The following is a 13,344-nucleotide window of genomic DNA, read 5'->3' as shown; positions in this document are numbered from 1 at the left end:
AGAGTATCGGGATCATCTTTTTTTCGAGTGTGGGTATGGGAGAGAGGTGTGGTCTGTTGTGTTGCGACAGTTGGGTTTGTCACATCGGGTGGCTGGTTGGGATGTCGAGTTGAGTTGGTTGATCCGAGTGGGGTTGGGTAAAGGGGTGCGTAGTAAGTTGTTCCGTGTATTCTGGTGTACTTCCATATACTACATCCGGCAAGAACGGAATCGACGACTGCATGGAGGTCGTCCGAGGTCGGTGTCTATCTTGTTTCACCTTATGGTCTCTACGGTTCGTGCTCGTGCTGCTTCCTGGTGGGTTGATCTTCTTGGTCTTATTTAGCATATTACGGTTGCTTTTCTTTTTCTTTTTCTTTTTTTAACTTGTTGTTGCTCTCTGTTTTGTTGTTGTCCTTAATTGTGATGTTTTGGCATCTCTTCTATGGCTTTATCCCTACTGTTTGGGTTTTTTTTAGCATGTTATGTTTATGTTCAGATTTTATCTTCTTGGCTTTGTTTGCTTTTGTTGTTCTGTCTTTGCTTGTGCTTTGTTGCGTTGATGCCTTGATCCCAGGCTGTGGGATTCTCCTTGTTGTTGTATAATAATATCATCTATTCTAAAAAAAAAAGAAATAGTGTTACTGTAACTAATTAAGGGGTTTAAAATGGTATTTACGATAACAATAGGTGATTATTATAATCTTATGATAATTTTTGCACTAAACGATCAAAATTAAAAAAAAAAAAAATCAAATATATACTTTTTTCTTTTTACCCCCTTTTGAAGAAGCCTTTACTCAAAGTTGGAAAAAAAAGTGACTATTTTCAAGGATAATGGAAGGAGCAGTTGATTTTCCAATGCCACGTACACATGGGTCATCGTCACGGCCATTTCCAACCAATGGGACGGCTAGGACGGTCGGTGAATAATGAAAGTGCAATTCTACGTAAATGCAACATATAAAGTGCCACGTGTGCTTTGCAACATAATAATAAAAATTTGAAAGTGCCACGTATGAATCCAAGGAAAAGTATTAAGATAAACAAATGCCACCTATGGCTGCGCAAAACGAGGAAATTTTTAAAATTTTTTTGGACTAATTTTTCATTTTCATAAAGAATAATTTAATATTATCTGGTTGCACATATATTTTTTTAAAAAATTAGTACGAGTAATATTCATAGTTTTATAATATAGTCAATTGAGAAAAGTTGAGGACTGTATTTTCTTTTGTTGATTGGAACTCTCGCATCACTTCAACTTTTGGATAATATATATTTGATTTTTAGCCTACATAAACTTATATTTATACTATCACAGTTTGCATATTGCAAACTCATCCTTCATATTCCCATCCACCATATTAGTTAATTTATCAATAACAGGAATGTATTTTAATTGTTGAGATCGTATGATTCAAGCAAGATTAAACTGTTGAATTGAGTTCCAACTATTTTTTTTAATTAAAGAAATCGAATAAGGTTACAATTTACTAAATGAAATATTTCATCGGATAGTATTAAGCTTTATACACTCTCAAACTTGAGTTACTATTTAGTTCAAATTAGTGGCGATCTTTAGAGTTGTTAGTTTTGCTAGTGTGGTAGTTAAACAAATTTTCTTTACATAGATTTCTTATAATAATGTTTGGTCTAACAGATTTTAAAATTTAGACATAATAAGAATATTGTTTATTGAATCACTAGCCAACAATTTTACAATTATTTTTTAAAAATTATTTCAATAAAAGTACTGCAATAACTTCGGAATTAAAGATTCACAAAATTTGATCGGACGGTTTAGATTCGTACGTTATCTCATTAGATACTACGGCTCTGCAGGACTGCGATTGCTTGATGGTCAATACCAATAGTTCTGAACTAAATTCGACAATTTATTAAAAAAAAAAAGGAAGAAGCAAGGTCTCACTTCACGCTCTTTCAAAGCGCGTGAAGAAAACGGACCAATAACAGTACAATTTTTGGTTCTGGACACACTCTGCTCTTTCCTCAGGAGTCAGAACCAACTCCGCATCAAAGCAAAAAGAGTATATATTCACGCACGCACTCCGCGCGTGCATTATACCGTTCTTCCGTCACTGAAACGCGGAGCAGCTCCGCGGAATCCTCTTTTCTCACAATATTAACTGACATCTACGAACGGCCCGCCTCCCTCTCTCTCTCTCTCCGGATTCGCGCGAACGCCTGTCTCTGAAGAGCTTTGGATTTTGGTATCTCAAAAACCCTAGGTTCGTTGCCATTTTTCTCTGTTTTTTTTCCCCTTTGATGAGATGAATTTTCTTTGTTCCTGCTGCTTTTGTTAATTGTTTGTCTAGTTTTGGCTTGCGTTTGCCCTCAGATCCCGCTATCGCTTTTGTTTTTCCAGCATTATCTTGTTCTTTACTCGCTGTCTTGTTTACTTACGTTTTTGTTTGTTTGGAATTTCTGAAACTCGTGGTGTTTCTCTCATGCTTTCATTGATGGTTTGTTGTTCTTTCGAGTTTTGAGTATATTTTTGTTTCCAAGTGAGCTTTTGCTTTTCTGCGGAAATATGATATTTTCTTTGTTGATGGAATGTTTGCTTTGTTAGCTCTGAGAAGCTACATTGTTGTTCAATTGTGTTTTCTTTAGTTTAAGGATACGATGGTAGCTCAACACATGTACTCTTTACCTGCTTATGCGTTCATAGCACAAGACTTTACTACTCAAGCTGCGTTATATTTGGTAGATGGAAAGTAAATGAGGCAATTGCAGAATTAAGCTAAGGATTGAGCTTTCATCCAGCGGATTAAGTCCATGGTTCTTGTTGATTTTGTGTGAGAAAAAGTCAGAAGATAAATTAGTAGCTATGTTCTCATCTATATATTACTTCATTGACCTTCTCCTATCGTGACCAATGTTCATCGCATTCTGTGACAATCCTGACATTCAATTTTTTTTGGGTACAGGGCATATGCGACTCTTAATTGTGAAATATGGATTCAGAAGAAAAATTCATGGCCAGAGGTTTGTCAAAATTTGTCATTGCTTAGCTTCCTTTCAAGTTAGAATAATTGTCTCTGTTTATATTGTACAAGTGTCTTTTCTCATGACATTTTAATGAGAATAGAGTTGTGGGATTACTTGACTAGATGATGTTTTCAGCTGGGTTCGCATCCAACTAATATTAAAATTGCACCCACAGGGGAAAAATGTTAATTTGCTGAGTTCCATATACATTTTTTCTACAGATCATCATGATGTAGTAAAATATAGTGCTTAAAGTGCTTGATACGTTTCATGTTAATAAGGGACAAATGATGAATACATTTTGTAGTCTTAGTCATAGCAAAACTCAACATGCATAAATTGAATTTCAGTAATTTATACACATCTTCGTTTGTTGTTACCGTGAGCACTTTATGATTATATGGGCAATCTCTTTCACATTTGAGGTTTCAAGTTCTGAAAGATTTTTGTTTCCATGCACTTGAGCAATAGGAAGGCTAATCCTTCCCTCCGTTGCTGCAAATGAATAACTGAAGGCAAGCTTTTCATTTGTAACAATCTATCTTACGCCTCAAACTTCAATAACTGGCTCAAAGTTCTAAAAAAATACTTCCATTTGCTTGATACAAATAAGATGCTGAAGCAGAAGCCTTTTGCAAAGCAAGAGAAAGCGAAAGCCAAAGATTCCTTCAATTTGCTCAGCCAATAGAAGGCTCACCCTTCAATTTGCTTGCAAATTAAAGATTGAGGTACGCCTTTTGCTTTCAAGTGGCTAATATCTTTTCACCATTTGAAAACTCAAATCACTTCATGGTTTTTTTGGTTTTTTTTCTTTCTGATGCTAGTTTGGGGAGGAAACAACGAGTTTGGAAGAAAATGATAGGGGTGTGGATGAGCCAAGAAAAATGATTTTTTGATCCCAATTGTTGTGATTTATTTAGGTTTTCTTGCGATTATGATACTTTGATGGTTCACTATTGGTGTTATTTTGCTTAGTTGGACCCTCTTCCTATTGAGGGTTCTCCTTTTTGTTGGCTGGTTTTTGTTGTCCCTGTATTCTTTCATTTTTTCTCAATAAAAGTGGTATTTTTATCCAACAAAAAAAAAGAAAGAAAGAAACTTGTGCATGTTCCACATTACTGCAAAGGTTATCGAGAGATTCTTCAAGAACTTCTTTTAATATTTCACCTTGTCGTTCTAACTCTTTTTTCCTACCTGTGATGGTTTGGGAACAGTGAACCCTAGCTCTGAACTGTCTTCTAGGGTTAAGCACATTGTTACCCTCATTTTGTTTCCCACCCTGGATTTTTATCAATGGCTAGAACCGTAGGGCTTTTCCTTCTTTGATGAACTTCAAGTGTAGCTCAACCATAGGTATGCAACCTTCACTCTTTCTCCTGCAAATAGAGAGGATTCTAGTTATGCAGTAAATTTGTTGAGTGTGACTTCTATTTTTTTATCCAACAAGTTAATCAGCTAACTTAATATCCTAATCTTAGTTAATTTTTAGGTAAGTAAAGCATATTTCTGTGGAAGAAGTGACTAATTTTGGATGGAACAATAAATTCCAATCGAATTGAAAGTTGGAAAAGTTGAAGGGTAGCTGAAACTGATGTGTATTGTGATTACTGGTTAGACTACTGAAAATTTGTCTTGGTGTGAAAAGGGTAAACAATTTGAGAGAGTGAGCAGAAAAAGGGAACTTGATCATTGTGAAAACCATATAGCTTGCTCTGATTGTCTTGCTTGTTCAAGAACTCCAAAAAGAAAAGTCTTCCTCCTCTGTTAAATACTTCGATCTTCTGGGATTTTTTGTCTGTTTCTAGTCTGTTATGTATGCATGCTATATATTGAATTTTTTTCTCTCCGTTTCTGATCCTCCACTCAACTTCCAATATGTTCAACTTCGATTTGGTTCTATAGCATTTATGGTTCTGATGTTCTTTCTGTTCAGTTTCTGGTGTCCAAAGCCTTTCTTCAAGCGTTCAGAGCACTCCGGAGAAAAATGGGCATTCTGATGATGTTACTAAAAGTCCCGAGCTTCTCCAAAAACTCCTGAAATTGGGTCCAAAAAAGGAGCTTCTCCGAACCCTTGCTGACAAGGAGAAGAAATTTTTTATAAGAAGCAAAATGATAGAATTTCGAAGAATAAACAAGAGTATTAAGAAGCAAGACACAAAAAAGGTTGCATCTAGCCTCAACAATCAGTCTTCATCGAGAAAGCAACTTAGGAAGACAGAAAATCCTTCTCGTCTACCCATAGTTACTGATCAGTCTTCAGATTTTGGGCATTCTAATTCCTGGATTTGTAAAAATTCGGCTTGTAAAGCTGTTCTTTCAATTGATGACACTTTTTGCAAGAGATGCTCTTGCTGTATTTGTCACCAGTACGATGACAATAAGGACCCTAGTCTTTGGCTAGTATGCACTACCGAATCTGGTGAAGGAGACTCATGTGGGTTATCTTGTCACGTTGAGTGTGCTATTCAACGTGAAAAGGTTGGGGTTGTTGATCTTGGGCAATTGATGCAACTTGATGGCAGCTATTGTTGTGCTTCTTGCGGTAAAGTCACTGGGATACTTGGGTACGTAATGTTCCAACATTTTGCCTTCCAATCCACATTTATCATTCTCGTTAGTTCAGAATTTATTTTCTCACATCAAATCATGCCTTGGAAAGCTACGTTAGATGAACTCAATGCCAGTTGCACGATGAGGGAACTGTTAAGGTTTCCATTTTGTAGTTCCTTTTCGCTTTTGGTATTAACGGTTTGTTTTTATCCTCATTCATCATAGCTTGTATATAACAACTGCTCTGTGGTTTATGCTTACATTTAGTGATCAAACCTATAGGTTGGTTAATTATAGATTCAAGTTATGTGTCACGTGTAAGTTTTACATTTCTTCCTAGAGCTCATGAATTTATGTGCAAATGTATGAATGCCGACAGATGCTGGAAGAAGCAGCTGATTATAGCAAGGGATGCCCGTCGGCTTGATGTACTTTGCTATAGGATCTACATGAGTTACAGGCTCTTAGATGGGACTTCGAGGTTTAAGGAAATGCATGAAATTATAAAGGATGCAAAGGTCAAATTAGAAGCTGAAGTTGGTCCGTTAAATGGAATTTCAGCCAAGATGGCACGTGGTATAGTCAGTAGACTCTCTGTCGCAAGTGATGTGCAGACACTCTGCTCCTTAGGCATTGAAAAGGCAGATAAATGGCTGGCCGCTGCTTCTAATGCGAATCCGAATTACAGAGGTTCTAATTTGTATACTATTTATTTTTCTTCTAATTTGTTTTATGCATTTACTTATCGTTCCCTTTATGTTTGTTTTGGCAGAGGATTCTCTTCCAGCCGCTTGTAAGTTTTTGTTCGAAGAGATTACATCTTCATCTGTTGTAATAATTCTTTTTGAGCTGTCTAATACATCATCAAACGGTGTTAAAGGATACAAACTCTGGTATGAAAAAAGTAGAGAAGAGTTGCACATGAAAGATCCCATTTGTGTATTTCCAAGATCTCAAAGGCGAATTATGATATCGAACCTGAAACCATGCACGGAATACACCTTTAGAATTATTTCATATACTGATAACGGCGACTTGGGTCACTCGGAAGCAAGGTGTTTTACTAAGAGCGTGGAGATAATTTCCAAAAATTCGAAACTGGCAGCCAGTTCAAATTGCAAAAGAGAGCACACTCACATTGAAGGAAGTTCTTGTAGCAAGATGGGGCCCGACAATACCAAAGTTGTTGGTTCGGCTTCTCAGTTCAAGGTTCGAGATCTCGAAAAGATTCTGCATCTTCCATGTGATCAAGATCAGGGCTGCAATGAAGGGTTTTGCAGTGCTGATGCTGAAAAATGCTGTGGAGTAGGCAAGGTGGTCAAGCCCGAAACCCCAGAAGAACAGTTGCTTCCCGTTTCCCGTGATCTTGACTTGAACGTGGTCTCGGTGCCTGACTTGAATGAAGAAGTGACTCCTCCGTTCGAGTCCTCAAGGGATGAGGATGACGGATGCACTTTGCAGCAGGTTGTTGGGGCAGATGACGATGCTGCTTCTCATGACAAGGAGAAGAATGGTCTTGTGGGATCCCACGGTAGCGGCGACTCTCAAACATGGACGGGTGGCAGGAGAGGGGATGCGTCTGCTGTTGATTCTGGGGTGGCATTGTGCAGGAAAAGAGGCACCAGCTCAAATGAAGAGATTCATGATTGTGATAGCACTCTGATAAATGGATCTCCATTCCGTAATTCCAATGGTTCTTGCTGCTTGGATGAGAATTTTGAATATTGCGTCAAGATAATCAGATGGCTAGAATGTGAAGGATATATAAAGCAGGAATTCAGATTGAAATTGCTAACATGGTATAGCTTGCGATCAACTGAGCGCGAACGTCGGGTAGTTAACTCCTTTATTCAAACCCTCATTGACGATCCTAGCAGCTTGGCAGGACAGTTGGTTGATTCATTTTCTGATATAATTTCCTGCAAAAGGCTGCGAAGCTGATTATGCCGAGAAGTTCTAGCGATGGAATAAGGGCAGCATCGCTTTCTAACGTAGAAGATTGCTGTTGGCCATATCGTAAAAGTTTCTCAATTTACGTTGACCTCCTATTGTTTGCCATTCTCGTGCAGGTATTTTTATCCCTGGTCACTGTCTAAGTGATGATGGCCTTATGCCAAGGTAAAATTCTCAGATTGCATCGATCGGCAATTGGGCGATTTGCGATTGGAGGTAATGCTTGGAGGCATTTGTTATCTCTCTCAGACTCCAATTGCATTTGAAACATAACATTATAATTTAATCATGGAGGATATATGTTATTTAGAATCTCTTTGATCATTGCCTTTAATTCAAGGGAGGAGTACATAATAGTCAGCTTGATTCTACTTGACAGCTTTTAATTTCTGTTTCTTTCTCAATTCATTATCTATTTCTTAATTCAAGTGTCAATCTCTCTCAAATCGAGTTGCTCTACCTTTTTTCAATATGATTTTGTTTAATCATAATGGATAGAATAAAATTTGAGATTTTTGTATCTATGACAGCCCTCTAAGAGAGTGTTTAGGATAAGAAGTGAAATAGTGAGGAGTAAGGAATTATGAAGTCTAGTGAGTTAGTTGTAAACTCCAGGGGTCTAGTATAAAGAGGTGATAAGATATAAATTTGATTTTTTTTTAGTAGTGGGATCCACCAATTCTTTGGGTCTAACACACTCTAGATGATTAATGATTTGTTTCATAAAGGTATGAAATCTAACATTTTGTTTATTTCAAAGCTTACTCGTCTTTTGCATCAGGTTAGGGATGACCATCTATCGTAGTCCTAACGTGATGACCATGTCTATTGCAATCTTCATTTTTCTCAAACTTTGTAGTGATTTTGCCATGAATATTGCGATGGTAGAGAAAAATAAAGATTGTGATAGACATCATCATGTTAGGGCTACAATAGATATGACCATCCTTAATGCTATAGTTTATAGATTTGTGCTTTGTCGTAGGTAGAATGTTAGATTTCATCTGTTTGTGACATTAATCATTAAGGCGCTCGTGAAATCTATACAAAAAAACTCATGATGTTCTCTCTCCTTAAGTCCATCTATTCATTTAAATGGATTGGCTTCTTCTGAAAAGTACAGATACTTTAATTGTGCAGAGAATCGGTATTAGATATCTATAAGATATAGATACGTTTAGATACGTGTCTGACATTCGTGTACGTGATTTGATCTTTTTTTTTTTTTTTGAAAAAAAAATAGATGCTCGTATATGCTTCTAGATACATGATATGTTGGGTTTTTCTTTTCAAATTTAAGTCCAATCCACACTCATTTTATTTAAGTGCATGTTTCAGAATGATTTTAAAATCATCAAAATCACTTTTCTCATTTTTAAAATCATTTAAAAACACACTTTTAATTACTCAAAATTAATTTAATTTTTAATTTTATACTTTTAAATGTAATTTTCATATCATCAACATTAATTTTGAAGAATTAAACATGTTTCACGGTAATTTTGAAAATGAAAAAAGTGATGTTAACCATTTTAAAATCACTTCCAAACTTAAAAGTTTAATTAAATCGAACCATCCAAAATAAAATAAATTAAAAATGATAAAAACATAAAAAGTTAAAAGAAAAAATCTAAAACGTAATTAAATCTTCATCCTCTCTGTCTAAATCATGATTCTTTTCTACCGCTCTGGTGGCTCAACCACTACTCAATATTTTTTGAAACGCTCTCTTCTTGAATCTTTAAAATAAGTATTATAACAATTAATTGAGCATTATCATATATATGTATATATAATAACCTATCTTCAATGTATTCGTATTTTAGTATTTTAGAAATTGGTATATCGTATCTTGTATCCGTATCTGTGCTTCTTAGGCCTTTCCTCTAAGAGTCGATTTTTTATTCTACACTGTATGAATTTTGTTAAGCAAATTGGATAAAATGGCGAGCCCTCCATATGTTTTTTTTTTTTTTAAGGATTCATTTATGGACAATTATATTTTCCATTTTTTAAAAAATGTTAGTGTTAATTTTGGGTAATTATACCATTTTTTTCAATTATTTATTTTAATAAGGGAGAAAAAAAATGCATTTATTGTAGAGAGAACATGAATTTAATATAATTTTTTTCTCATTTTTAATCGGAGGGAAAAAATACATTTATTGTAATTTTTTCTATTTTTCAATTGGAGAAAGAAAATGTGTTATTTTATTTCCATTTTACGGCTTCTTTGATTTTTAATATTATGTTATATATACACTTGTTTGATTTTCAATATTATGTGATATATACCCTTATTTTGAGTATTATTTCTTTTAATGCAATATATTCCATTGTTTATTTGAGTATCACTTGTGACGGTAATATATTCTCCGATGTTCTGATATGTATGTCAATATACCTTGAAACATTATTAATATACCTTGGAACATATACAAATAAATTGATACAACTCTCATTTATATCAAATAAACGAATACATATATCACAATATGTATTTTCCAATTTGGAGAGAACAAATGCATTTAATGGAATTTTATTTTCTATTTGCGTTGGTTTTCATTTATCAAATTGTAATTTTTTTTTTTTTTTACAGATTCATGGTTATTTTAAATATAACTTATAATATTTTGTTTGGAAATATTTTAACCAATATATGAAATATACTACCGTTTATAAATGAGAAATTGACTAACGCTTTGAAGGAACCGTGAGGTCCATAGCGGAAGCGAGATTATTCCCAATTTTTGTTTTTATAGAATCGAAATTCACAATACATAAATTGTGCATCAAAACAAAATTTTTACAGCATGCAATTTAATAAAATAGAGAGAAGGGAGAAGGGTTTGGATCATGACTTACTCTTGAAGAACAACTTCTTTGCATAAAACCCTCCTTGTTGATCCGGTCATGAACAACTCGAAGTTGAACACTCAATTAGGACACCACCAAATAGAACCTTTTGTATTCTCAGTAGGCGATGAGAATCATAGGAAGTGCGGGCTCTGTGTTCTTTTGGAAGAGGGAGAGAATTTTAGAGAGGGGAAGAAACTTTTTTGTGAGTTCTTATGGAATCCAGAGAGACGGTAATGTTTCTCTATGAAGATGATGAAGACCACACAAAAGCAAAACCACCCACATTACACAAAATTATTATATATATATATATATGATAACCATTTTATCATAAAGTATATAAACTATATATTATATTTAATATAACATATAACATTTAGTTTTAATATCGTATCAAATACAATATAACCTATAGTTTTTATTTTTCTCAATAATGCATAGCATTTAATATCAATCACATTTATACTAAATTTAGTTATATGAATTCAATTCACATAATAATATTTGAATCATATTTAAATATTTATTTCATCTCAAATAAACTTTATGTTTGTTGAAGCAAGGGAAGAAAACAAGATCATTAAGCATTCTAATTTCGTAATTTTGACATCAAAATAAATATGTTCATAAGTAATTAAGAAGGTTTCAACACTTACCTTTGAAGATCCTCTTCAAACATGTATTTGAGCTGCAAATTTCTCCAATTGAAATCGTGGACCACCAAGAGATCTTCTCTACTATTCTCAGCCTTGAAGTTGAGTGGTGGAACTCAAGATTAGAGTGAATTTGTGAAGAGAATAAAATGGGTTTTCAGGTGAATATGACATTTTTAGCAGAAACAATTTTTCAGCAACTTCAACCTCTCTCTCAGAAAAATAGGAAAGTTTTTATTCTTCTTCATGCAGGCATCATTGAATTGAGTAGGCACCTCCAACTTGAAGATTGAGTCGAATAGATGTGTGAATTGTAGAGTTCCACCTACTTAGTTGGTGAAACATTTGGATTTTTCCACCAAGTGAAAAATTCCAATTTTCAAATACAGATTGAAAATTAATTTCAATTAATTCAAAATTAATGTAAATTAAAATTTAAGAATTCAATTTCTCAAATTGTATTAAATTTGAAAATTAATTTGATTTTAATTAAATAAATAATAATTTAATATCAAATATTAAATTAATCACACACCTAATTTTAAACATGAATCATATTCATATAATTAATATTTAAATATTATAAACTCTCCAATTTCGTTTAATTTTTTAATTAATTATATCAAATATAATTAATTTGAATTTATACTATTCAAATTCGAACCCTAAATTCAATTTGAACACTTCAAACTGATATCATTTCAAATTCATTCAATTTACTAATTCAAGGTGTTCATATTTTACAAGCTAGTAGAGGAACCTTATGGATCTACAGACCATGAACTCCAACAATTTGAGATTAACGAAAACTCATTAGACTGAATTAATCAATATTAGTTAACTATCAAGTCACACCACTATAGCTCGATAGTTGCACTCTCCTCACTGTATATATATTTGTGTCCACTTGATTTAACCATAATCAATAAGTCGACCCTTCACAAGTGGCTCGTAATAACGGCTGGGTCAAATGCTGTTTTACCACGAAATTACGTCTTGCTCCTTAAGTTCCACTATCTTTTAATTAACAATTGGTTTGTGATCCAATCACTAAACCAGATCCCTCTCAAGCTAATAAGAAGTTGGAGCCCCTTGTTCAAGACCTAAATTAAGCACTTAAGAGAACCACCTTTCTTCTATCCCTAAATCGGGTAGACGTAAATTCCATCTTGCAGAACTATGTCCTCAGCTATCTATCTGATCTTATCCCAAAATGAGAGGCTTATTGAGCAGTGACGTTGAACTACTCTCATCTATGCAAATAAAAGTATAATACTGAATAAACAGGAGTTCATAGTTAGCTCAGGATTAAGATCAAGTTACCTAAGTCATCTAAGCTAAATAATCAGTCTTAAACAGTAAATAACGTAAAGTAAGAGTGACTTACTTCTTGGTCTGATCTCATACAAACTCATTACATAGGAAGCCCTCACTCCTCGTGTCAATACATGAACGAATCAAGATCACTTCTTTTATAGCATCTTACAACAAATTGTAACAACTACAGAACAGGCCGCATCCGATAGTGTTACCATAATAAGACACCCAACCTTACTCGTATACTATAGATCATCTTATTCTTGACTATTTACTCAAATCTGATTCACTTTTTATGTCTCCACATGAAGTTCAAGCATTCATATAATAGTCATGGATCTTAGTTTATTAGATTTAATCTTTACAAATGCAATTTACAAATTCAATAACAACTTTATTGAAGAAATGTTAAATAACATATTTGTTGATAATAGAAAATGTTTAACTCTACAAACTGTGAGTTTCATGACATACAACCCAACAATATTATGATGTATCAAATACATTATATTAATTATATCACATATAAGTAATTTAAATTAATTATATCATATATAATTAATTTTCTAACTTAATTTGAATAATTCAAATTAATCCAAAAGTAATTATCAATAATCCCTATTAAGCTACAAAGGAACCTTATGGATCCGTAGATTAAAACTCCAACTGTCGATCACTCCACTAGGAACCGATCTACACTCTTTGCACTATAGATATATTTTGATGTCCATTGGATATAACCAGTCAGAAAGAGGGAATCGAGTGATTCTCTCTCTCTTTTTTTCCTCGACTTTGAAAGTATTGATCGATATGATCGCGAAAGGGATGGTCTGAATCAATCTTTTTTAAGAAATTCAGAATTAGAAAGAAATGAAGTTGTTTGAAACATCGGAAAGATCCATTTTATCATTTACATAAATAGATTAGTCTAATTCTAATTAGTAAGAGCTCAACAGGACCTACCCCTATTTTTTTTTTCCTGATTCGCTTTCATGTCTACAACTCAATTCGCTTTCATATC

At 33.9% G+C, this 13,344-nt stretch overlaps 1 protein-coding gene across 10 annotated transcripts; it reads left to right on the top strand.

The window, feature by feature from the left end:
* The first annotated feature begins 1,874 nt into the window (after positions 1 to 1,874).
* On the top strand, positions 1,875 to 7,917 carry LOC120079693 (VIN3-like protein 1). 10 transcript variants are annotated; one of them, XM_090314930.1, is made up of 8 exons: positions 2,024 to 2,231; positions 2,711 to 2,827; positions 2,931 to 2,988; positions 3,463 to 3,506; positions 3,605 to 3,719; positions 4,925 to 5,555; positions 5,921 to 6,231; positions 6,314 to 7,917. In XM_090314930.1, the coding sequence occupies exons 6-8, from the start codon at positions 5,101 to 5,103 to the stop codon at positions 7,480 to 7,482; spliced, it is 1,935 nt and encodes a 644-aa protein (XP_090171056.1). In that variant the 5' UTR covers positions 2,024 to 2,231; positions 2,711 to 2,827; positions 2,931 to 2,988; positions 3,463 to 3,506; positions 3,605 to 3,719; positions 4,925 to 5,100; the 3' UTR covers positions 7,483 to 7,917. The 10 variants fall into 10 exon arrangements, with proteins under 10 accessions (XP_038889927.1, XP_038889930.1, XP_090171056.1 ...); XM_090314929.1 differs by having other exon boundaries at positions 2,109 to 2,231; positions 2,711 to 2,808; XM_090314928.1 differs by lacking the exon at positions 2,711 to 2,827 and having other exon boundaries at positions 2,026 to 2,231.
* The last annotated feature ends 5,427 nt before the right edge of the window (positions 7,918 to 13,344 follow it).

The sequence above is a fragment of the Benincasa hispida genome, chromosome 6 (assembly GCF_027475165.1).
Source record: "Benincasa hispida cultivar pf3 chromosome 6, pf3_genome.v1.1, whole genome shotgun sequence".
Taxonomy (NCBI): domain Eukaryota; kingdom Viridiplantae; phylum Streptophyta; class Magnoliopsida; order Cucurbitales; family Cucurbitaceae; genus Benincasa; species Benincasa hispida.
This window is presented reverse-complemented; position numbering and strand designations above follow the sequence as displayed.

Coding starts and splice junctions, on each gene's coding strand:
- LOC120079693 (XM_039033999.2), top strand. CDS start 2,958: ATGGATTCAGAAGAAAAATTCATGGCCAGAG. Junction 2,989..4,924: donor AGAAAAATTCATGGCCAGAG/GTTTGTCAAAAT, acceptor CTTTCTGTTCAG/TTTCTGGTGTCCAAAGCCTT. Junction 5,556..5,920: donor AAAGTCACTGGGATACTTGG/GTACGTAATGTT, acceptor GAATGCCGACAG/ATGCTGGAAGAAGCAGCTGA.